This window comes from Heterodontus francisci, chromosome 33 (assembly GCF_036365525.1).
Source record: "Heterodontus francisci isolate sHetFra1 chromosome 33, sHetFra1.hap1, whole genome shotgun sequence".
NCBI classification, from domain to species: Eukaryota; Metazoa; Chordata; class Chondrichthyes; order Heterodontiformes; family Heterodontidae; genus Heterodontus; species Heterodontus francisci.
Genome location: NC_090403.1, coordinates 27172706 through 27198120, shown reverse-complemented (window position 1 = coordinate 27198120; position 25415 = coordinate 27172706). Strand labels below are relative to the sequence as shown.

The following is a 25415-nucleotide window of genomic DNA, read 5'->3' as shown; positions in this document are numbered from 1 at the left end:
GGAGTAAATCCTGTCCCGAAGAATCCTCTCTAATAGTTTCCCTGCCACTGACATAAGGCTCACCGGCCTATAATTTCCTGGATTATCCTTGCCACCCTTCTTAAACAAAGGAACAACATTGGCTATTCTCCAGTCCTCTGGGACCTCACCTGTCGCCAATGAGGATGCAAAGATTTCTGTCAAGGCCCCAGCAATTTCTTCCCTTGCCTCCCTCAGTATTCTAGGGTAGATCCCATCAGGCCCTGGGGACTTATCCACCTTAATGCTTTGCAAGACACCCAACACCTCCTCCTTTTTGATAATGAGATGACTGAGACTATCTGCACTCCCTTCCCTAGGCTCATCATCCACCAAGTCCTTCTCCTTGGTGAATACTGATGCAAAGTACTCATTTAGCACCTCGCCCATTTCCTCTGACTCCACGCATAGATTCCCATCTCTGTCCTTGAGTGGGCCAACCCTTTCCCTGGTTACCCTCTTGCTCTTTATATATGTATAAAAAGCCTTGGGATTTTCCTTAATCCTGTTTGCCAATGACTTTTCATGACCCCTTTTAGCCCTCCTAACTCCTTGCTTAAGTTCCTTCCTACTGTCTTTATATTCTCAAGTGCTTCATCTGTTCCTAGCCTTCCAGCCCTTACAAATGCTTCCTTTTTCTTTTTGACTGGGCTCACAATATCCCGTGTTATCCAAGCTCCCCGAAACTTGCCAAACTTGTCTTTCTTCCTCACAGGAACATGCTGGTCCTGGATTCTAATCAGCTGACGTTTGAAAGACTCCCACATGTCAGATGTTGATTTACCCTCAAACAGCCGCCCCCAATCTAAATTCTTCAGTTCCTGCCTAATATTGCTATAATTAGCCTTCCCCCAATTTAGCACCTTCACCCGAGGACTACTCTTATCCTTATCCACAAGTACCTTAAAATTTATGGAATTATGGTTACTAGTCCCGAAATGCTCCCCCACAAACTTCGACCACTAGCCAGGCTCACTCCCCAATACCAGGTCCAGAATGGCTCCATCCCTAGTTGGACTATCTACATACTGTTTCAAGAAGCCCTCCTGGATGCTCCTCACAAATTCTGCCCCATCCAAGCCCCTAGCACTAAGTGAGTCCCAGTCAATGTTGGGGAAGTTAAAATCACCCACCACTACAACCCTGTTACATTTACATCTTTCCAAAATCTGTCTACATATCTGCTGCTCTACCTCCCGCTGGCTGTTGGGAGGCCTGTAGTAAACCCCCAACATCATGACTGCACCCTTCCTATTCCTGAGCTCCACCCATATTGCCTCGCTGCATGACCCCTTTGAGGTGTCCTCCCGCAGTACAGCTGAGATATTCTCCTTAACCAGTAATGCAACTCCCCCACCCCTTTTACAACCCTCTCTATCCCGCCTGAAGCTTCTAAAGCCTGGAACATTTAGCTGCCAATCCTGCCCTACCCTCAACCAAGTCTCTGTAATAGCAACATCATATTTCCAAGTACTAATCCAAGCTCTAAGTTCATCTGCCTTATCTGTTATACTTCTCGCATTGAAACAAATAGCGTAACCCAGAGACCCAGGCTAATGCACTGGGAACATGGGTTTGAATCCCACATGGCAGATGGTGAAATTGGAATTCAATTAATAAACTTGGATTTAAAATCTAATCTAATGGTAACCATGAAACCATTGTTGATTGCTGTAAAAACCAATCTGCTTCTCTAATGTCCTTTAAGGGAAGGAAATCTACCGTCCTTACCGTGTCTGGTCTAAATGTGACTCCAGATCCACAGCAATGTAGTTGACTCTTTAATGCCTTCTGAAATGGCCTAGCAAGCCAGTTGTATCAAACTGCTGCGAAGTCTAAGAAAAGGAATCAAACCAAACAAACCACCCAGCATCGACGTAGGCACTGGAAATGACAAACGGCAAACAGCCCTGTCGACACTGCAAAGTCCTCCTTACCAACATCTGGGGGCTTGTGCCAAAATTGGGAGAGCTGTCCCACAGACTAGTCAAGCAACAGCGTGACATAGTCATACTCAAGGAATCATACCTTACAATGTCCCAGACACCATCATCACTGGGTATGACCTGTCCTACCGGCAAGACAGACCAACCAAAGGTGGCGGCACAATGGTATACAGTCGGGAGGACTTTGCCCTGGTAATCCTCATTGACTCCGGACCTCATGAAGTCTCATGGCATCAGCAAGGAAAGCTTCTGCTGATTTCCACCTATTGGCTCCCCCACCCACACCCCGGCCTCCCCCACCACCCTCGGCTGATGAATTAGTGCTTCTCCATGTTGAGCACAGAGGGTAGCAAGGGCACAGAATGTACCCTGGGTGGGGGACTTCAATGTCCATCACCAAGAGTGGTTTCGTAGCATAACTCACCAAGCTAGCAGAGTCCTAAAGGATATAGCTACTAGACTGGTGGTGAGGGAACCAAGAGGGAAAAACCTACTTGACCTCGTCCTCACCAACCTACTTGTCGCAGATGCATCTGTCGACAGTAGTACTGGTAGGAGAGACCACTGCACAGTCCTTGTGGAGACTAAGTCCCATCTCCACACTGAGGATACCCACCATCGTGTATGTGGCATTACCACTGTGTTAAGTGGGATATATTTTGAATAAATCTAGCAAATCAAAACTGGGCATCCATGGGGCACTGTGAGCCATCAGCAGCTGAATTGTATTTAACCACCATCTGTAACCTCATGGCCTGACATATATCTCACTCTACCATTATCATCAAGCCAGGAGACCTACCCTGGTTCAATGACGAGTATAGGAGGGCATGCCAGGAGCAGCACCAGGCATACCTAAAAATGAAGTGTTAAGTCTGCTGAAGCTACAGCACAGGACTACTTGCATGCCAAACAGCAGAAGCAGCATGCAATAGACAGGGCTAAGCAATCCCACAGCCAACGGATCAGATCTAAGCTCTGCAGTCCTGCCACATCCAGTTGTGAATGGTGGTGGACAATTAAACAACTAACAGGAGGAGGCTGCTTCACAAAAATCCCCATCCTCAACAATGGGGGAGCTCAGCACATCAGCTCAAAAGACAAGGCTCAAGCATTTGCATCCATCTTCATCCAGAACTGCTGAGTGGATGATCCATTTCAACCTCCTCCTGGGGTCCCCAATCTTCAGCTGTTTCTTGATATCACGTGGCGTGAACCAGATTGGCTGAAGGCACTGAATACTGCAAAGGTTACGGGCCCAGACAACACTCTGGCAATAGTACTGAACACTTGTGCTCCAGAAGAACTAGCCACACCCACTAGCTAAGCTGCTCCAGTACAGCTACAACACTGGCATCTACCTGACAATGTGGATTGCCCAAGCATGGCTGTGCACAAAAAGCAGGACAAATCCAAGGGCCAATTACCACACTATCAGTATACCCGTGGTCGTCAGTAAATTGATGGAAGGGGTTGTCGATAGTGCTATCAAGCGGCACTTGCTCAGCAATAACCTGCTCACTGATGCTCAGTTTCTGTTCTGCCAGGGCCAATCAGCTCCTGACCTCACCACAGAATTGGTCCAAACATGGATAAAAGAGCTGAACTCCAGAGGCGAGGTAAGTGTGACTGCCCTTGACATTAAAGCAGCATTTGACGGAGTATGACATCAAGGAGCCCTAGAAAAACTTGAGTCAATGGGTATCAGGGGGAAAACTCTCCGCTGGATGGAGTCATACCTAGCACACAGGAAGATGGTTGTGGTTGTTGGAGGTCAATCATCTCAGTCCCAGGTCATTACTGCAAGAGTTCCTCAAGGTACTGTCCTAGGCCCAACCATCATAAGCTGCTTCATCAATGACCTTCCCTCCATCATAAGGTCAGAAGTGGGGATGTTCGCTGATGATTGCACAATGTTCAGCACCATTCGCGACTCCTCAGATACTGAAGCAGCCCATTCCTAGATGCAGCAAGACCTGGACAATGTCCAGGCTTGGGCTGATAAGTGGCAAGTAACATTCACGCCACACAAGTGCCAGGCAATGACCATCTCAAACAAGAGAATCTAACCCTCACCCCTTGATGTTCAATGGCATTACCATTGCTGAATCCCCCACTATCAATATCCTTGGGGGGGGGTGGGGATGGGGGCGGTTACCACTGATCAAAAACTGAACAGAACAATCCACAAATATTGTGGCTACAAGTGCAGCTCAAAGGCTGAGAATTCTGCGGTGAGTAACTCACCTCCTGTCTCCCAAAGCCTGTCCACCATCTACAAGGCACAAGTCAGGAGTGTGATGGAACACGCTCCACTTACCTGGATGGGTGCAACTCCAACACCACAAGAAGCTCAACACCATCCAGGACATGCAGCCTGCTTGATTGGCACCCAATCCACCACCTTCAACATTCACTCCCTTCACCACCGACACACAGCGCCAGTTGTGCGTAGTACATACAAGATGCACTGCATCAACTCACCAAGGCTCCTTAGACAGCAGCTTCCAAACCCGCAACTTTTACCACGTAAATGGACAAGGGCAACAGATGCATGGGAACACCACCACCTGCAAGTCCCCTCCAAACCACACACCATCCTGATGTGGAACTATTATCACCATTCTTTCACTGTTGCTGGGTCAAAATCCTAGAACTCCCTTCCAAACAGCACTGTTGCTGCATCTACACCCCAAGGACTACAGCGGTTCAAGAAGGCAGCTCACCACCACCTTCTCAAGGGCAATTAGGGACGGGCAATAAATGCTGGCCTGGCCAGTGACGCCCACATCCCAAGAATGGATAAAAAAAATAATTATTGGAACAAAAGGGAAACAATGGGTTTTCTTAATTGATCTCATTCTATGAAATCCTAATGGTCAGCAGTGGTAGCAGTCTAACCCGAGGATCAGGGGTCCAAGCCAGATTCCAGAACATTAGCACATTGTTTCAGTTTACACTCCAGTACAGTACTGAGGAAGTGCCGCACTGTCAGAAGTGTCATCTTTGGAACAAAACTTTAAGCGGAGGTCCTAACGGCCCTTTGAGATGGCCGTAAAAGATCTAGTGCCACTGTTCTGAATATTTCAAAGAGCTTGGGATTTCCCCCCCGTGTCCTGAGCAATATTTATCCAAGTATGATCACAAACTGTTGAATTGGTCATTTATTTCATTCTTCTTTGTGGAACTTGTCAGAAGTTTGGACTGAATTTTTTTTTAAAAAGCAAAGAATAACTAAAAGAATGATAAGGAAGGCAAAATTAGAGTACGAGAGACAGCTAGCTAGAAATATAAAGACAGGTAGTAAGAGTTTCTATAGGTATTTTAAAAAAGAGTTAACAAAGTGAGTGATGGTGCTATAGAAAGTGAGTCTGGGGAATTAATAATGGATAATAAGGAGACGGCAGATGAATTGAACAAATATCTTGCATCGGTCTTCTCTATTGAGGATATCAGTAACATCCCAGTATTAACTAAGTCAGGAAATGGAAGGGAGGGAGGAACTCAAGAAAATTACTATCACCAAGGAAATGGTACTGAACAGATTATTGGAGCTGCAGGCTGACAACTCCCCGGGTCCTGATGGACTTCAACCTAGAGTGTTAAAAGACGTGGCTATTGAGATAGCTGATGCATTAGTTTTAATTTTCCAAAATTTCCTAGATTCGGGAAGCTTCCATTAGATTGGAAAATAATGCATGTAACTCCTTTATTCAAAAAGGGAGGAAGACAGAAAGCAGGAAACTGCAGGCCAGTTAGCTTACCATCTGTCTCAGGGAAAATGTTAGAAGCTATTAAAGACAGTATAGCAGGGCATTTAGAAAAATTGAAGGTAATTAGGCAGAATCATCATGATTTTGTGAAAGGAAAATGATGTTTAACCAATTTATTAGAGTTCTTTGAGGACTGCGCTGTGGATAAAAGGGAACCGGTGGATGTATTGTATTTAGATTTCCAGAAAGCATTTGATAAGGTGCCACAAAGGTTATTCCAGAAAATAAAAGCTCATGGTGTCAGGGGTAACATATTGGCATGGATAGAAGATGGACTAGCTAACAGGAAACAGCGTAAGCATGAATGGGTCATTTTCTGGTTGGCAAGATGTAATGAATGGTGTGCCACAGGGATTTGTGCTGGGGCCTCACCTTGTTACAATTTATATAAAAGACTTAGATGAAGGAACCGAAGGTATGGTTGCTAAACCTGCTGATGACACAAAGATAAGTAGGAAAGTAACTTGTGAAGAGAACATAAGGGGGCTAGACCAATATCTGGAAAGGGCGGACTGTCTTACGAGGAAAGATTGGACACGCTCTGCTTGTATCCGCTGGAATTTAGAAGAGCAAGAATCGACTTGATTGGAACATACAAGATCCTGAGGGGTATTGACAGGGTGGATATGGAAACGATGTTTCCCCTTGTGGGAGAATCTAGAACTAGGGGTCACTGTTTAAAAATAAGGGGTTGCCCATTTAAGACAGAGATGACGAGAAATCTTTTCTGAGGTTTGAGTGTCTTTGGAATTCTCTTCCTCGAAAGGCGGTGGAAGCAGAGTCTTTGAATATTTTTAAGGCCCAAGTAGATAGATTCTTGATAAGCAAGAGGATGGAAGGTTATCAGGGGTAGGTGGAAATGTGGAGTAATCAGTTCAGCCATGAACGTATTGAATGGCAGAGCAGGCTCGAAGTGCCGAGTGGCCTACTCCTGCTCCTAATCCATACGTTCATATGTAACTTTACTGTGCATAAACTGGCTGCTGCATTTTCCTACATAACACTGACTCAGTCATTCATGGCACTGGAGGCTGCCATTCAGCCCACTGAGTCCATGCCAGCTCTCCACAGAGCAATCCAGTCAGTCCCACTTCCCCACTTGCTCTCCACAGCCTTGCAAGACTATTTCTATCAAGCGCCGGTCCAATTTTCTTTTGAAATCATTGATGGTCTCTGCTTCCACCACCTTTGTGGGCAGACACACCCAGGTCATTACAACCCATTGCATAAAAAAGTGCTTCCTCATATTCCTCCAGCATCTTTTGCACCAAACCTTCAATCTGTGTCCCCTAGTCCTTGTACCATTAGTTAATGGGAGGAGTTTTTCCTTGTCTAACTTATCTAAGCCTGTCATAACCTTGTACACTTCTTTTAAAACTTCCTTCAATTTCCTTTGCTCCAAGAACATCCACCCCAGTTTTTCCAACCTAACCTTACAACTGAAGTTCCCCATCTGCACAACCATTCTGGTAAACGTCCTCTGCACCTTCTCAAGAACCCTCACATCCTTCCTGAACAGTGGTGATCAGAACTGGACGCAATACTCCAGTTGGAGCCTAACCAGAGCTTTATAAAGGTTCAGCATACATTTCCTGCTTTTGTACTCAATGCCTCTGTTTATGAAGCCCAAGACCCCAAATGCTTTGCTAATCACTCTCTGAATACGTCCTGCCCCCTTGAAGGAATGACCCACATGCACCCCCAGGTCCCTCTGATCCTGCACACTCTTTAGAACTGTGCCATTAACTATATATTGCTTCCCCCTATTGCTTCTGCCAAAATGCATCATCTCACACTCGTCAGTATTAAATTCTATCTGCTACCTCCAGGCCTATTGTGCTAGCCTATCTATATCCTGTTGCAGGTGGTTCATATCACCCTCACTGTCAGCCACACCTCCAAGTTTGGTGTCATTTGAAATTCTACTCTGTATTCCAAGATCCAAGTCATTTATACATAGCAAAAAAAGCAGTGGTCCCAGCACTGACCCGTGGGATATAAAGGAGATATTAGGGCAGATAACCAAACGCTTGGTCAAAGAGATAGGTCTTAAGATACACCTTAAAAACTGGAAAGAAAGGTATCTAAAGGCTGCATAGAACAGAATGTGATTAATTCACTATGTAAATTACTATAAAAGATTGGTTTAAAAAAATCTTTTCAAATTCAGCTGCTGAAAAATTATATTGAAATGTAAATGGAAAATCCACAGTAGCAATGATGTAAAATTACTGTTTAGTTACTTATTTCACACTGCCAGTTTTTGGTTGGAGAGACCAGGAATAGGAATAGATAAATGAGAGGACAGCAGAGGTGGGGAAGAGGAGTAGTTACAACTTGCAAAACAGTCCCTTCAACAAAGAAAGCAAAACATAAATTGTGTGTGTGGCAGAAGGGAGGGAAAAAAGACTGAAGAAGTACACAAAAGGAATAAAGGCACAGACAAAGTCATGATGCACAAGTTAGGAGAAGTCACTGAAAGATTGGCCAACAAATGGAGTTTTGAGAAGGTGTTGAAGATGGAATGAGAAAAGGGAATTGCAAAGAGCTGGACAGAAGCAGCTGGAGACTGCCAATAGTGGGAGGAAAGAAATGAGCAAAAGGTCATAATGGAGGACCGAAGGGTGCAGGAGGGCATAGAAGGCTGGAAGAGTTGTAAATAGAGCGAAGTCAGTGAGAAATTTGAGCATGAGGATTTTAATTTAATGCATCAGGGGACAGAGCCAATGTAGGTCAGTGAAGATGGAGTGATGGCAAGCAACACAGGATACATGTGGATAAGTCCTGAACAAGTTGAGAGTTTATGCAGTAATTGCACCACCAGATACACTACTGCAAATCGTCTCCTTAAACCATTCCTCCGTCCTGATGTCCAAGAAGCAGGAGGAGCTCATGGACATCTTTGTCTAAGATTGAGATCATCCGATCACTTGCCTCTGCCACTTCTCTCCCTTTCGCTAGCCCATCAGGCCAAACCTCCTCGAAAGATTCACCCATGCACTGGCCCTGAAGTCGCATTATTCTCTCGTTTCTCTCACCTAATCCACGTGACCCACCTCCTGCTCTCTTGACCCTATTCCAACTAAACTGACCACCCAACTTCCCTTCTTGGTTCCCATGTTAGCTGATGTTAACAGTTCTCTCTTCAGGCATCATCCCTTTCTTCAAATTTACCATCACCCCACTCCTCAAAAAAACAACGCTTATCCTATTGTATTTCCAAACAACTGCCTGGTCTCCAACCTCCCTTTTCTTTCCACGGTCCTTGAACATGTTGCCGTCTCTCAAACCCTTGCCTATTTTTCCCAGAACTCCACTTTTGAATCCCTCCAATTAATTTTTTACCCCTGCTACAATACTGAAACGGCTTCTCAAAGTCACAAATGACATCCTATGCCACTGTAACAAAGGTAAGGTATTCCTTCTTGCCCTTCTCAACCGATCAACAGCTGCTTACGCGGTTGACCACACCATCCTCCTACAACACCTCTTCACTGTCATATAGCTGGGTGGGACGACATTTGCCTGGTTCCATTCCTACCTAATCGTAGCCAGGGAATCACCCACAATGACTTCTCTTTCCACTCCTGCATCCTTAACCTTCGTGTCCACCAAGGATCTACACTTGGTCTCCCATTTCTCATCTACATGCTGCTCCTCAGGGACATCATCCATAAAACACAGCATCAGTTTTCACATGTTCATTGATAATACCAAGTTATACCTCACCACCACCTCCCTAGACTCTTCCACTGTCTCTAAATTGGCAGACTACTCGTCTGACATCCAATACTGGATGAGCAGAAATTTGCTCCAGTTAAATACTGGAGGACCGAAGCCAATGGCATCCAAATATTTAACTGGCTCAGTTCCCACTACAAACTCCATTTCCCTAGCCACCGATTCCATCTCTCTTCCTGACAACCATCTGAGGCTAAACCAGAACACTGGAAACTTTGGTATCGTATTTGACCAAGGTGAGTTTCCAACCACATGTTCGCACCATCACTAACGCCACCAATTTCCACCTCAATTACACTGTTAGACTCCACCCCCTGCCTTGGTTCACCTGTTGCTGAAACTTTCATCCATGCCTTTGTTACTTCTAGACTTGAGTACTCAATGCACTCCTGGCTCGTCTCCCACATTCTACTCTCCGTAAACTTGAGGTCAGCTAAAACTCTGCTCCCGGTATCCTTACTCACACCAATTCCCGTGCACCCACCACCCGTGCTACATTGGATCCTGGTTAAGCAATGCCTCAATATTAAAATTCTCAACTTGTTTTCTAATCCCCCAATGGCTTTTCCCCTTTTCTCTGTAATGTCCTCCAGACTCACAACCCTCCAAGATATCTGCACCCCACCCCCCAATTCTAGCCTCTTGAGCATCCCCAATTTTAGTTGCTCCTCTATTGATGGCTGTGCTTTCAGATGATAACTGCCTATCTCTGAATTCCCTCCAGAAGCCTCTCTACCTCTCTCTCCTCCTTTATGATGATCCTCAAAACCTAACTCTTTGACCAAGCTTTTGGTCGCCTTAGATAATATGTTTCTACAGCTTGGTGTCAAATTTTGCTTCATAACGCAACCGTGAAGTGCCTTGGGACGTTTCGTTATGTTAAAGGTGCGATATAAGTTCTAGGAGAAATCAAAGGTAGAGGTGACAAGGTCAGGGATAATGGTTTCAACTGCAGTGGGGGTGAGGTAGGGTTTAAGGCAGTCAGAGGTAGAAGCAAGCTTGGTGACTGATGGGATTATAGGATTTGAAGGTCAGCTCTGCATCAGAAAAAGTGCCATGGTTCAGCCTAAGCGAGTGGGTTAGGGTCAGTGGCAAGGGGGTAGAGTTTATGGTGAGGACTGTAATGTACAGCTTCAATCTTCCTGATGCTTAGTTGAAGAAAATACTGAGGTGTGTCTTGAACAAAAGGGCCAAGTTGCCTAATTAGAAAAGGGAACAGTGTAAAATTACTAGTATAATTCCAGAGTCCATCTTCCAAAGTTAAATCAAATTAAACGTGGCTTACTGTTAGGAATTTTAACTTGTACTACAGTGGCCACTGTCGCATTTGAAACTTCTTCATTCATATACAGCTGCCAGACTAAAAGAACAGTCATGACTAAAAGACAAAATTAGAGTTCTTGCGTGGATAGAATGAGGGTTAACTGATACCATATCAAATGAACCAGCACAGAAAGGGAAATTACCAGAAATGTTCTACTAACCTGAGCTAAAGGACAGCAGCCCTAGTTCCCAGAACTATCGCTGGAGACAGTGCTCCCTGATGGGCATATTGTTTCATCATTACACATCTTGCCTTTCATTCTTTCCATACTTGTATATTAATCCTTCTAAAACCAGCCAATACCCTTGAAACCTGCAGATTAAGTGCATGTATGCAAATGTTTAACAGCTAAATACCCACCCACTTGCAGTTCAGAATCCCAACTGGAGGCTCTCACCCATTTCCCCTCACATAATGCTACCCAAACAGAGAGCAGCCTGGCTAACATATTCAATGCACACGTGTAATACATGAAGAATTATTTGAAAATTGTAAAGTGATTGGTTCAAATATCCAACTGACATTGCAATTAAATAAAACACCACCGCCTGCAAGTTCCCCTCCAAGTCACACACCATCCTGACTTGGAACTATATCGCCGCTCCTTCACTGTCGCTGGGTCAAAATCCTGGAACTCCCTTCCTAACAGCACTGTGGGTGTACCTACCCCACAGGGACTGCAGCGGTTCAAGAAGGCAGCTCACCACCACCTTCTCAAGGGCTATTAGGGATGGGCAATAAATGCTGGCCTGGCCAGTGACGCCCACATCCCAAGAATGAATTTTTAAAAAAATTATTGGAACAAAAGGGAAACAATGGGTTTTCTTAAGCCACTATTCTCAGCATCTCAAATTTATTTCTGATATTCAACCTTGCAGTCAAAAAGCTGGTTGGGCCAAGCAACGCTTTCTGTTGCTAAATTTATGCTTGCAACTTCACTCCCCCTCTAAACTGTACACACAGACAACTTTCCAGCTAGGAACCCAGATTTATGTGCTGACATTGCTTGTAACAATGGGACTTCCTTCACTGCTTTGGTAACCTATTTACAACACAGATTCTGTACATAATTGTAGATGCAGTTTCCTGTGTTCACTCAGTTGGGTTCAGGCCAATTTTATTTGTTATTTTGAAAACCAACCTGTGGGATGGGGCAGCATGCCCAATCCCCTGAGGCCGTCCTGCAGCAGGTGTCATCTTCAAGACAGTGCACAGTCTCATTACACTGGACATCCTTCACTGTGCCTTGCACAATTGCTGGAGTCTTGGTCATCCAAGGGATGGAGATGTCCTTCTCGTAACAATTTCCAGTATCAGGGTCGCATTTGTAGCCATTTGGACAACAGTGTACATGATCGTCACAACAAACTGCCTGATGGGAGAAAAGGTGGCTAAATAAAGCAAATATAACCCCAAATATTGCCCAGTAAAAATAGCTTTCAGAGTACAAATGTCCTTTAAAATCTTCTGAACCTTGATTGTCATCATTCATATTTCAGATCATTCCTATGGCTGAGCTCAAACTGCACGAGTATTCCAGTGCTTACCCTTGCCTGAAACCCTAGGAAACATTCGTTAACATGCCCAAGAGACCAAGAATGAACTCTGTTGGTAATTATTAGTTTCTGCACTATTTTATACCACTGTAAAAGTTTCCTTCAATATTTGAAAGCAGATAAAGCATCATCAGACCTCCTTTGTAGTTTAAAATGACAAAGCACACTCATTACATATTATTCTACTTGCTCATTGTTTAAGTGATGTAATTCAGTGGAAGCCCTTTCACCAAGTTTTACTTTTGAATTTGTCGATATGAAATGAACAATTACAGAGTTGTGGGACACATGTCTTCAAGTAGACTCATGACTAAAGGCCAGAACTTGTGAAGTCTGGCAACAAGTAGCAGAATGAAGAGCAAGCTGGTTATAAAACAGAAGACTGTAGAGGTTAAATAAAAGGTAGTTACCCAGCTTGGTAAATAGTTGGAAGTGGTATTCCACAAGGATTGGTGATGGGACCACTGTTATACACCATCTACATAAACTATTTGGATTCAGGAATCAGAAATACAGTTTCAAAATTTATGGACACTGAATTGGGGGGTATAGTTAATACAGAGGACTGCAATCAAATTAGGAAGATATTAAACTTGCAGAATGGGTGTGTAATTGGCAAATGAACTTCAACATAGATCAGTGTGAGATAGTACTTTCTGGGAGGAAAATAGGTCACATAGGCTGAAAGTGGCAAGTACCATTTGCACCACACAAGTGCCAGGCAATGGCCATCTACAACAAGACAGAGTGGCTAACAACCGCCCCTTGACGTTCAATGGCATGGCCATTGCAGAATCCCCCTACCATCATATCCTGGGGATCACTATTCACCAGAAACTCAACTGGCTACAAGAGTTGGTCAGACACTTGGTATTCTGCAGCAAATAACACACCTACTAAATTCCCAAAGCCTTTCCACCGCCTACAAGGCACATGCCAGGAGTGTGATGGAATACTCTCCACTTGTCTGGAGGAGTACAGCTTCAAAAACACTCAAGAAGCTCGCCATCATCCAGGACAAAGCAACCCACTTTAAACATTCACCCTCTCCACCACTGGCACACTGAACCTGCAGGGTAAAACATCTACAAGATGCAATGCAGCAACTTGCCATGGCTTCATCAACAGCACCTCCAAAAGCTGCAACCTCTACCACCTAAAAGGAGAAGGACTGCAGGTGCACGGGAACACAACCACCTGCAAGTCCCCCTCTAAGCGACATGTTATCCTAATTGGAAATACAGCGCTGCTCCATCTGCGTCACTTGGTCAAATACTGGAACTCCCTCCATAACAGTACTGTGCTAGTACCTTCACCGCACAGACTGCAGTGGTTCAAGGTAGCAGTTCACCACCACCTTCTCGAGCACAATTAGGGATGGGCAATAAATGATGGCCTTGCCAGGGTTGTCCACATCCCATGTACAATATAAAAAAAAGTCCTTGAAAAATAAGTGTCTAAATAAGGTAGAGAAACATCTGGGGGTACAGGTGCCATGAAGGTTAATAAAGGCATAAACAAAGTGTCATGCTCAAGTGGAGTGTAGCAATGAAAACACAGAAACGCAACTAAAAAGGTATAAAACTTTGAACAAATTTAAATGATTGGAAAATTGGCTGTCAACAAAATGGAGGACAAGTCTGATTCATACCACTGCACTGTAATCCACATCCACTGTCTACTAAGACCGAAAACCAGGAGGGCACGAGAGAGGGAGGGTGCAAGAGAGATCAGCTCCAGTCAACACAATTGAACTCTGCTGAGACATGTTGGAAGCCAGCGACAGCAGAGACAAGAGGGCACCTTTGTAAAAACTACTCTTCTACCTGAGAGAATTGAAGTAAGCCATCAACACCATATTGAACCCAAAGAGGGCTGTCAGAAGGGTGCAACAGCCCAGCAATTACCAGACAATGAATAACCAGGCCTGCAACTGTAAAATTCACCTTCTGAGAGGATCCCACAGGTTTTCCCTGAAACAGACTATTACACCTTGAACTCTTACTCTTTACTGTCTATCCTCGAGTGCATGAGAGTAAATGCGTGAGTGCTGTTGCAAACATTTCGGTGAATGAATATTACTCAATTGTTAATCATTTGCTTTACACCTACAAGCAAACCTGTCACTGAGGGCGGCGCAGTGGTTAGCACCGCAGCCTCACAGCTCCAGCGAACCGGGTTCAATTCTGGGTACTGCCTGTGTGGAGTTTGCAAGTTCTCCCTGTGTCTGCGTGGGTTTCCTCGGGTGCTCCGGTTTCCTCCCACATGCCAAAGACTTGCAGGTTGATAGGTTAATTGGCCATTATAAATTGCCCCTAGTATAGGTAGGTGGTAGGGAAATATAGGGACAGGTGGGGATGTGGTAGGAATATGGGATTAGCGTAGGATTAGTATAAATGGGTGGTTGATGGGCGGCACAGACTCGGTGGGCCGAAGGGCCTGTTTCAGTGCTGTATCTCTAAACTCTAAACTAAATTAAGACACGGGTTGAAACACTAGTAACACAAAAACATTGTGCAGTCAGTTGGGAGGCAAACAGTGGAAACCAGCCACACTTTCACCCACCTGACCGTAACAAAAGCAAACAGAACACTGGCGCTCATTTCTAAAAGAATAAACTTGAAAAGCAGAGAATTTATGTTAAATTTGTACAGAAACTTGGTTCAATCACACTTGGGAGGTCGGTCAACAGTTTGGGTCTCCATATTATTAAAAGTATACAGAGGCACTGAAGGTGGTACAAAGAAAATATATTGGAGTAATAGCAGAACTGAGAGGTTATATCGATCAAGTAAGTTATTGAACTGAGTTTTTTTTTCCCCTCAGAAAAGAGACTCAGCTGTCACCTGATAGAGGTCTTTAATCCGTGCAACTGAAGCCAACTATAGCATTCGTACTGTTTCTCCTAACAGGAGAACTGTTAACTCAGCACAGACCAGCAACCAAGCCTGGGATTTTCCTAGTCTGTATAGCACAGCTACTCAATACTTAAGCTTGCTGAGTGTCAAGAAAACGTAGAATATTTAAAAAGCACTTTGAATTGTTGAAGATGTTGTAGCCCTCGGGAAAAGGATTGAAATGGTGAAGCACGTCATTACATTTCAAATGTACAGATAATCATTTCTTACTTCTGGTATAGGACAGCATCCAAATTGTCCCGAGGCGAGCTTGCAGCATGTATTGTTATCTGGGCAGACCTCTGTGCCATTGCACTGCACAACCTGAACTACAAAAGCAAATAAGATAATCAACTAATGGAAGACAAAACCTAATGGAATCACAGGGGAGGGGGTGCAAGGGAAACAGGAACAAGTAAATAATTATATAGGATAAATACAATATACAAGAAACAAAATCAGTAAACCCAACAAATACAACTTTCTCTCTCAATGAGCTCCTGTAAGCACTTGGAAGAGTTTTTTTTAATCATTTGGAAGACTTTGTTGATTGATCAATTGTGCCTCAGCTGGCTGAATATATCTGGCCCTAGTTACAAGGACAAGCTTAGAGAGCTGGGTTTTAATTGGGGAAAAACTGAATTGATATGACATGACAGGGACAGGATTAATCTTCATTTGGAGAGGCAGGGATTAATCAGGGATAGTCAGCATGGCTTTGTCAGGTGGAGATCGTGACTAACTTGATTGAATTTTTCAATGTGGTGACTAAATGTGTAGATGAGGGTAAAGCAGTTGATGTAGTCCACATGGACTTCAGTAAGGCTTTCGATAAAGGTCCTGCATGGGAGATTCGTTAAGAAGGTAAGAGCCCATGGGGTCCAGGGCAATTTGGATCCAAAATTGGCTTTGTGGCAGGAGGCAGAGGGCGATGATCAAGGGTTGTTTTTGCAAGTGGAAGCCTGTGACCAGTGGTGTACCACAGGGATCAGTGCTGGGACCCTTGCTGTTTGTAGCGTACATTAATGAGTTAGACGCGAATATAGGAGGTATGATCAGTAAGTTCGCAGATGACTCGAAAATTGATGGTGTATATCGTGAGGGAAACCATAGATTACAGGACGATATAGATGAGCTGGTAAGATGGGCGGAGCAGTGGCAAATGGAATTTAATCCTGAGAAATGGGAGGTGATGTACTTTGGGATGACTAACAAGGCAAGGGAATATACGATGGATGGTAGGAACCTAGGAAGTACAGAGGGTCAGAGGGACCTTGGTGTACTTGTCCATAGATCACTGAAGGCAGCAGCACAGGTAGATAAGGTGGTTAGGAAGGCATATGGGATACTTGCCTTTATTAGCCGAGGCATAGAATATAAGAGCAGGGAGGTTATGATGGAGCTGTATAAAACACTAGTTAGGCCAAAGCTGGAGTACTATGTACAGTTCCGGTCACCACACTATAGGAAGGATGCGATTGCACTGGAGAGGGTGCAGAGGAGATTCACCAGGATGTTGCTTGGGCTGGAGCATTTCAGCTATGAAGAGAGACTGAAAAGGCTAGGGTTGTTTTCCTTAGAGTAGAGAAGGCTGAGGGGAGGTGGGAAAGAGAGGACATGATTGAGGCATGCAAAATTATGAGGGGCATTGATAGGTTTGATAGGAAGAAACATTTCCCTTAGCGGAGAGGTCAATAACTCGGGGGCACAGATTTAAGGTAAGGGGCAGGAGGTTTAAAGGGAATTAGAGGAACAATTTTTTTCACCCAGTAGGTGGTTGGAATCTAGAACACACTGCCTGAAGAGGTGGTGGAGGCAGGAACCCTCACAACATTTAAGAAGTATTTAGATGAGCACTTGAAACACCATAGCATACAAGACAATGGGTCAAATGCTGCAAAATGGGATCAGAATAGTTAGGTGCTTGATGGCCAGCACAGACACGATGGGTCAAAAGGGCCTGTTTCTGTGCTGTATAACTATGACTCAGATGTCTTTCCAGTAATGAAAGAGTTAGATTCTGTCCATGTGGGTAAATTATTTGAACGCAAATAGGCAGGAAAGGATAAGGGAAGTCATTATAAATTACAAAAGCATAGAGTTAGGTTAGATATTGGGAGATACTTATTTTCAGAGTTGTCAACCTCTGGAATTGGAACATGGGACCAAGTGTAGGCCATTCAGCCCCTTGAGTCTGTTCAGTCAGTTAGATCATGGCTGATCTGTAGTATCAAAGCCATTTATTAATGCTGATTACATAACAGCTTGCACTTATATAGCACCTTTAATATGCCCCAAGGCACGTCACAAGAGTGCTTCCAAACAAAATTGAGACCTAGCCACATATAGTTATTAGAGCAATCTGTAAAAGCTTGGTCAAAGAGCTAGGATTTAAGGAACATCTTAAAAGGAGGAAAGAGAGGCAAAGATTTAAGGGGGGAATTCCAGAGCTTTGGGCCTCAGCAGCTGAAGGCATGGCCGCCACTGGTGAAATGATTAAAAATAGGGAGGTGCAAGAGGCCAGAATTGGAGCAGCACAGATATTTTGAAAGGGTTGTAGGGCTGCAGGAGGTTACAGAGATAGGGAGGGGCAAGGCCATGGAGGGATTTGAAAAAGGGTAAGAATTTTAAAATTGAGGCATTACTTAACCAGGAGCCAATGTAGATCAGTGAGCACAGGGATGATGGATGAACATGACTTGGTGCATGTTCAGGTATAGGCAGTGTTTTGGATGAGCTTAAGTTTATAAGAACATGAGAACACAAGAAATAGGAGCCGTAGACCATACAGGCCCTGCCATTATGGTCTACTCTGCCATTCAATATGACCCTGGCTGATCATTTTGTCTCAACTCCACATTCCCTTGCTGTTTTGTTATTACATAGCATTTACAGCACAAAAACAACAGGCCATTCAGCCCAACTGGTCTTTGCTAGTGATTATGCCCTACATGAGGCTCCTCCCACCCTATCAAATTTTGTCAACATATCCTTAAATTTTTCTACTTCATGTTTTTATTTAGCTTCCCCGTAAATGCATCTGTTATTTGCCTCAATTGCTCCTTATGATAGCAAATTCCACATTCTAACCACTGAGTAAAGATGTTTCTCTTGATATCCTTATTGGATTTATTACTGGCTATGGTATATTTATAGTCTCTAGTTTTGAACATAATAGGAGGAGTAGACCATACAGCCCCTCGAGCCTGCTCTGCCATTCAATGTAATTATGTTTTAGTTTTTAGTTTTAGTTTTAGAGATACAGCACTGAAACAGGCCCTTCGGCCCACCGAGTCTGTGCCGACCATCAACCACCCATTTTATACTAATCCTACACTAATTCCACATTACTACCACATCCCCTGTCCCTATATTTCCCTACCACCTACCTACACTAGGGGCAATTTATAAAGGCCAATTAACCTATCAACCAGCAAGTCTTTGGCATGTGGGAGGAAACCGGAGCACCCGGAGGAAACCCACGCAGACACAGGGAGAACTTGCAAACTCCACACAGGCAGTCCCCAGAATTGAACCCGGGTCGCTAGAGCTGTGAGGCTGCAGTGTTAACCACTGCGCCACTGGCTAATCTTCTGCCACAACTCCACATTCCCACCTGCGCCCCATATCCCTTGATTCCCTGAGACACCAAAAATCTCTGTCTTGAACAAATTCAATGCTGCAGCATTCACAATCCTCTGAGGTAGACAATTCCAAAGATTCACAACCCCGAGAATAACTTTCTCCTCATCTCAGTCCTAAATGACTGACCCCTTATCCTGAGTCTGCGCCCTCATGTGCTGGATTTCCCAGCCAGGAGAAATAAGCTCTATGTTTAGCCCCTTCAGAACCTTGTATGTTTCAATGAGATCTTGCTCGTTTTTCTGAACTCCAGAGTGTACAGGCCAAATTTACTTAGCCGCTCATCAGAGGGCAATCCTCTCATCCCAGGAACCAATCTACTGAACCTTCACTGTACTGCCTTCAAGGCAAGTATACCCTTCCTTAGATATGGAAACCAAAACAATGCATAGTACTACAGGTGTATTGCCTCACAAAAGCCCTATACAATTGTAGCAAGACTTAGCTATTCGTTTACTCCAATTCCCTTGCAAAAAAAAGTACAACATGCCACTTGACTTCCTAATTGCTTGCTGTATCTGCATGCCAACTTGGTGTTCCTGGTATGAGTACACCAAGTCTCTGATCAACATTTAAAAGTTTCACGCCTTTGAAAAAATATTCTGCTTTTCTCTTCTTTCGACTAAAGTGAATAACCTCACACTTCTCTACATTATACCCCATCTGCCACCTTGTTGACCACTCACAACCTGTCGCTATCTATTTGCAGCCTGTGTCCTCCTCACAGCTTACATTCCCACCTAACTTTGTATCAGCAAACTTAGATACATTGCTCGTAGTCTCATCAAAATCATTAATGTAAATTGGAAATAGCTGAGGCCCCAGCACCGACCTTTGCAGAACTCAACTAGCTACAGCCTGCCAACTTGAAAATGCCTGGTTTATTCCTACTCAGCTTCCTGTCCGTTAACCAATCTTCCTTACCTTATGTATTAACCTTTTGTGGCACCTTACTGAATGCCTTTTGGAAATCTACTGATTCTACTTTATCTACCCTACTAGTTACATCCTCAAAAACTCTAATAAATTTGTCAAACGCTACTTCCCTTTCGTAAAATCATCTTGACTTTATCTGATTATACTACAATTTTATAAATGCATTGTTTCAGAGGATGGAAGATGGAAAGCCAGCCAGGAGAGTGTTGGTACTGTCTAGAGGTAATAAAAGCATGGATGAGGGTTTTAGCAAGCGTGCTGAGACAGGTTGGAGCTGGGCAATGTTAGAGGTGGAAATGCAGTCTTGAAGACCCAGCTATGCAGTTGAAACCTCATCTTGAGGTCAAACACAACACCCAAGGGTTACAAACAGTCTGGTTCAACCTCATACAGTTGCCAGAAAGAGGGATGGAGTGAGTGGCAAGGGAAAGTAGTTTGTGATGGGGGCCGATGACAGTGACTTTGGTCTTCCCAATATTTAGCTGGAGGAAGATTGTGCTTATCCAGTACTGAGTGTCAGACAAGCAGTTTGACAATTTACAGACAATGTGCTAAGGTTGAGCTGGGTGTTGTCAGCATACACATGGAAACTGACTTTTTAAAAAAAAAATAATGTTACTGAGTGGCATTATGTAAATAAGAAATAGGTGATGGCTAATAATAGATCTTTGGGGACACCCGAGGTATTGGTGTGGGAGCAGGAACTGAAGGCACTGCAACTGATTCTCTGTCCATGAATAGATAAAGAAGAATGGAACCAGATAAGTGCAGACCCACCCAGCTGGACGTTTGAGTACGATGGTGTGGTTAACCATGTCAAAGACTGCAGACAGGTCGAGGTGGACAAGAAGGGATAGTTTACCTTTATCACAGTCACATAGGAGGTCATCTGACATTTTGATACATACAAACTTAAGAATTAGGAGGTGTAGGCCATTCAGCCCTTCGAGCCTGCTCAACCATTTGATAAAATCATGGCTGATCTGAGAGGATTGTTTCTGTACTGTGGCAGGATGGTAACTTGATTGGAGGGGTTTAAAATGGAGTTCCAAGAAAGATGGGCATAGAACTGGGAGGGACAGTATGTTGAAGGACTCAAGAGGAAAGGGAAATTGGAGATGGGGTGGTAGCGTGCAAGGAGAGAAGGTCAAGGGTTGGTTCTTTTGAGAGAAGCCTGTTTCCGAGGCCACCTGCTGTATTGAATTAGTTGACTTTTTTTTTTTAAAGACTGGCTAGAACCAGCTTGATCTGGAGACCAGTGAAGTATGCTCCTCTGAAGGAGCTGTCCCTCTCTCTCTCTCAGCAGAAAAATCTACTTTGGTCTACAGGCTGTTTTTCTCCTGGAGGGGGGAAAAAACTCCAGAAGAGAAATCTTTGTATTGTTGGAGGTAGCAAACTCCTTTTTACTTCAAATCTCTCAAGTCTTTGCCTTAGAAATGACTTTCAGTTGCCTTTTTGTGTTTCTGGGAGTTCTGAAATTCTCAGTAAAGTTTCTACTGAAAGACTACCAATTTTAAAATCCAAATAGACCTGTTGCTCTACTCCTTGTCGAAAGAACCGTGTGAAGCCTGCTGCAACCGAAATGCTTTGAACGCCTATCCATTAAAGACTGTTTGTCAAATTCTTCTGCAGACTTGGAGTGGCAACTGTCTATTCGACTCTGGGACACCTCACCGAACCGGGAACGCAAATCACCAGGACATACAACCCAGTTATTTATTTCTTAAGAAAGAGCTCTAATTTTTAAGCATCATTTTTAAAACCGGTTAACAGTTGGTTTTTGAATCTGTGTGTGTGCATGCATGGTTAGGAGGAATAAGAGGTTATAAGGTCCTTAGACATAGATTTATCGCAGTATTGTTTAACTATTTATTAAAAAACAAAATCTTAATTCATTGTTGTTTAAAGATACCAGGTTTGGGTTGTTTTATTCTGGCTAAATCTACAGTAGGTGGGAAAACTTTAATAATATGCTATGACCTGTGGAGTAATGAGACTGAATTAACAGTGCATTACTCCCGCCTCATTTGTAACAATGTGGTGTACATGGACTTCCAAAAGGCATTTGATGCAGTGTCACACAACAGACTTATAAGCAAAGTTATAGCTCATGGAATAAAAGGGACGATAGCAACAAGGATACGGAACTGGCTCAGTGATGGGAAAGAGAGTGTAGTGGTTAATGGATGTTTTTAGGGCTGGAGGCTGGTTTGTTGTGGAGTTCCCCAGGGGTCAGTGTTGGGAGCTTCCTCTTCCTGAGACAGATATGACATAGACCTTGGTGTACAGGGCACAATTGCAAAATTTGTGGATGATACAAAACTTAGAAGTATTGTGAATTGCGAGAAGGATAGTATAGAACTTCAAAAGGACATAGACAAGCTAGAGGAATGGGCGGAGAAATGTGAAGAGATTCATTTTGGTAAGAAGAACATGGAATATAAAAATAAAGGGTACAACTCTAAAGGGGATGCATGAACAGAGGGACCTGAGCTTATATGTGCATAAGTCACTGAAAGTGGTAGGACAGATTGAGAAAGTGGTCATTAAAGCATACAGTACGCTAGGCTTTATTAACAGGGGCATAGAGTACAAGAGCAAGGAGGTTATGTTGAATTTGTATAAGACACTAGTTCGGCCTCAGCTGGAGTACTGTTTCCAGTTCTGGGCACGCATTTAAGGAAAGATGTGAAGGCATTGGAGAGAGTACAGAAAGGATTCACAAGAATGGCTCCAGGAATGAGGAACTTTAGTTATCAAGATAGACTGGAGAAGTTGGGACTATTTTCCCTGCAGAAGAAAAGGCTGATAGGAGATTTGATAGAGGTGTTCAAAATCATGAGGGGTCTGGACAGAGTACATAGGGAGGAGCGGTTCCCACTTGTGAAAAGGATCAAGATGAAGAGGGCACAGATTTACAGGTAATTGGCCAAAGAAGCAATGGCGACATAAGGAAACACTTTCACGCAGCAAGTGGTTAAGGTCTGGAATGCACTGCCTGAGTGTGTGGTGGAGACAGGTTCAATTGAGGCATTCAAAAGGAAATTAGATAGTTATCTGAAAAGGAAGAACGTACAGAGTAATGGGGAGAAGGCAAGGAAATGGCACGAAGTGAATGGCTCACTCGGACAACTGGTGCAGAGATGATGGGCTAAATGGCATCCTTCTGTGTTGTAACAATTGAGATTCTATGATCATTGTTTGTGGGAAAGACGGGGGAGGGGTGGTTGAAGGGTAGTGAAATGCACCTCCTTGCTGTTAGCGACTAGAGCTGCATTGGCTTGTGGGCTGTAGTGGGATGGGATCTTTGATGGGTAAGCCCAACAGTAGCTAGACTGAGTCTGCAAGAATCCAGGGGCACATCATATTCTCCGTAGTCTCTTGGGCCGCTGTCCAGAATCGGGGCGTGAAGCGCCCTGTTGCAATGTCCTTTTTTGACCACAGCTCCTGAAGTGGTCATCCCCAGAGTGGGATGGATAGGGTCAGACAACTCTAGAGTGAGGTACACTCAACATATTATTGCAAATGGGCTGTGATGATCTCCCAGGAAGAATATGAGCAGGTATTCTAGCTGTCCAAGTCAGCATATATGTTAGCTGAGAGTATGTGAGGGAAAGGGAGGGAAAAGAGAAAGTTTATTTTGAATCGGCATGCATTTTCCCAGAACCCATGAAGCTACGATTCATTCTGAGATATTAACATCATGGGAGTGTAAGAGTGCTCATTTCACTTGAGGGTCTCAAAAGTCAAGAGCGGGTCTTTTTGGTATCTGGACTGACTTCAAACTCCAAGGAAAAATAACACCTTTCGTACTCAATAGATGGATTAACCTTCCCTTAGCTCAATATGTCTTTAATTAAGTGAGGTGGCACAAACACAGCAAGGCAATGATCAGAAGAATTTTGATTTTTAAATTCTCATCCCAAGGAGCCTCCAGTTTCTTCACTGTGCTCAGCATGAGCAGAGTTAGTTATTCGGTCCCAGTGTGGGGCAACCTCCTATATTAGTTAGTTGACAATTCCTTTTTTTTTTAAATTCATTCATGGGATGTGGGTGTCGCTGGCGAGGCCAGCATTTATTGCCCATTCCTAATTGCACTTGAGAAGGTGGTGGTGAGCTGCAAGATTAGAGTGTGGATTACCCCGTTACAGAAAATAAAATTCACAATACCTTTAGTATCCCTCATTGCAAATCTCCTATGAGCTGGAAACTTTTTCCACATTTCCATCATACCATACTTAGACACACACTTGGACTGCTTCAGGTCACACTTGGTTTCAGAAGGGCAGCAGTGCAGATGGTCCCCACAGCACACAGCCTATACAAGTAGGAGTGATTAAACAACAATTTCAGGAACTCTTTCTATGTTGTCAGCATGTATTGAATATTTGCTGTTCAAAAAAGGAATCTGAAAATCCATTCTATCATTAGTTTTGTACCTAAAACCTGCAGGGGCAACCATCTTTAACATTACCATTTGAGATGCTAAATGCCCATTTCACATCACTGAATTTACAGCACAAACTATAGATTACAATCTTATCTCCTTGCCTTTTCTCCCTATTATGAATTATTGAAACTAAAGCAAGTAAAGAACCATTTCAAAAGTTAGTAGCAAACCAGAAAGCAAATAGCCTTATTGCTGTAATACATTTTCTAACACGCTTGAGATTTCTTCCTCTCAGAATTCTCAATCTTTTTCCTCTCTTGGGACATGGGTGGTTCCAGAAAGGCCACATTTAATGAGAAGGACAACTGTTTGCATTAAGAGTCAACTACAGTCACATGAAGGCCAGATTTTGTAGAGATGGCAAATTCCCTTCCCTGACTAGTTGGGATTTAACTATAGCTAGTTCACAAATTACTAGATTTATAGAATTAAACTTCAGAATTCATCAAGTGGTTTGAACTTGCAACCTCTGGATTGCTAGCACAGTACCATAATTACTATACTAACATTTAGTTAAAATGGCCAAACCCCAGTGCTAGAATACAATGACATTTAATTGCCAAACTATACCTCTTGCAAAGGGCAGCATCCCCACCGCTGATCCGCAAGTAAACAACATGTTGAACCATCTGGGCACTCGGATGCCCCATCTGGGCATATAATTGCTTTTACATTCTCATCTGTAAACAACAAGCCTTATTTCAATCTCTATAGCAAGGTTATTTTGCACTAACACTTAACAGTTTTCCATGCAAAAAGACACAGGGCATGGCCAGGATTGTTGTCACTTGCAACCAAGTGAACCCGTGAAGACAGACGAAGGATTTTAGTTTCAATGACATCTAAGTGTCAGATGTGGTGATCATAAAATAACAGAGGGATGTAGACAAAATCCAGTCTGTGTGGTTCTTTATCATAGAAACTTTACAGCACAGAAGGAGGCCATTCGATCTGCCGTGCCTGAGCTGGCTCTTTGAAACAGCAGTCATGCTACTCCTACATATCTGCTTTTTTTCCCCCATAATCCTGCTAAGTTCCTCATCCTCAAGTACCTGTCCAATTCCTTCTTAAAATTACTTATGAAATCAACTTCCTTCATCTTTTTGGAATGAACATTTCAGATCCCAACAAC

At 43.6% G+C, this 25415-nt stretch overlaps 1 protein-coding gene across 5 annotated transcripts in view; it reads right to left on the bottom strand.

Annotated features, from left to right (window-relative positions):
• LOC137348070 (progranulin-like) overlaps positions 1 to 25415 on the bottom strand; it is a 75199-nt gene that overhangs the window by 10463 nt on the left and 39321 nt on the right. For all 5 annotated transcript variants that reach the window (XM_068013221.1, XM_068013224.1, XM_068013225.1 and 2 more), the window contains 4 exons: positions 24854 to 24963; positions 24004 to 24151; positions 15487 to 15584; positions 11944 to 12174 (listed from right to left, as the gene is read on the bottom strand). In XM_068013221.1, coding sequence (XP_067869322.1) covers positions 11944 to 12174; positions 15487 to 15584; positions 24004 to 24151; positions 24854 to 24963 — 587 coding nt within the window. The remainder of the gene's footprint in view (positions 1 to 11943; positions 12175 to 15486; positions 15585 to 24003; positions 24152 to 24853; positions 24964 to 25415) is intronic.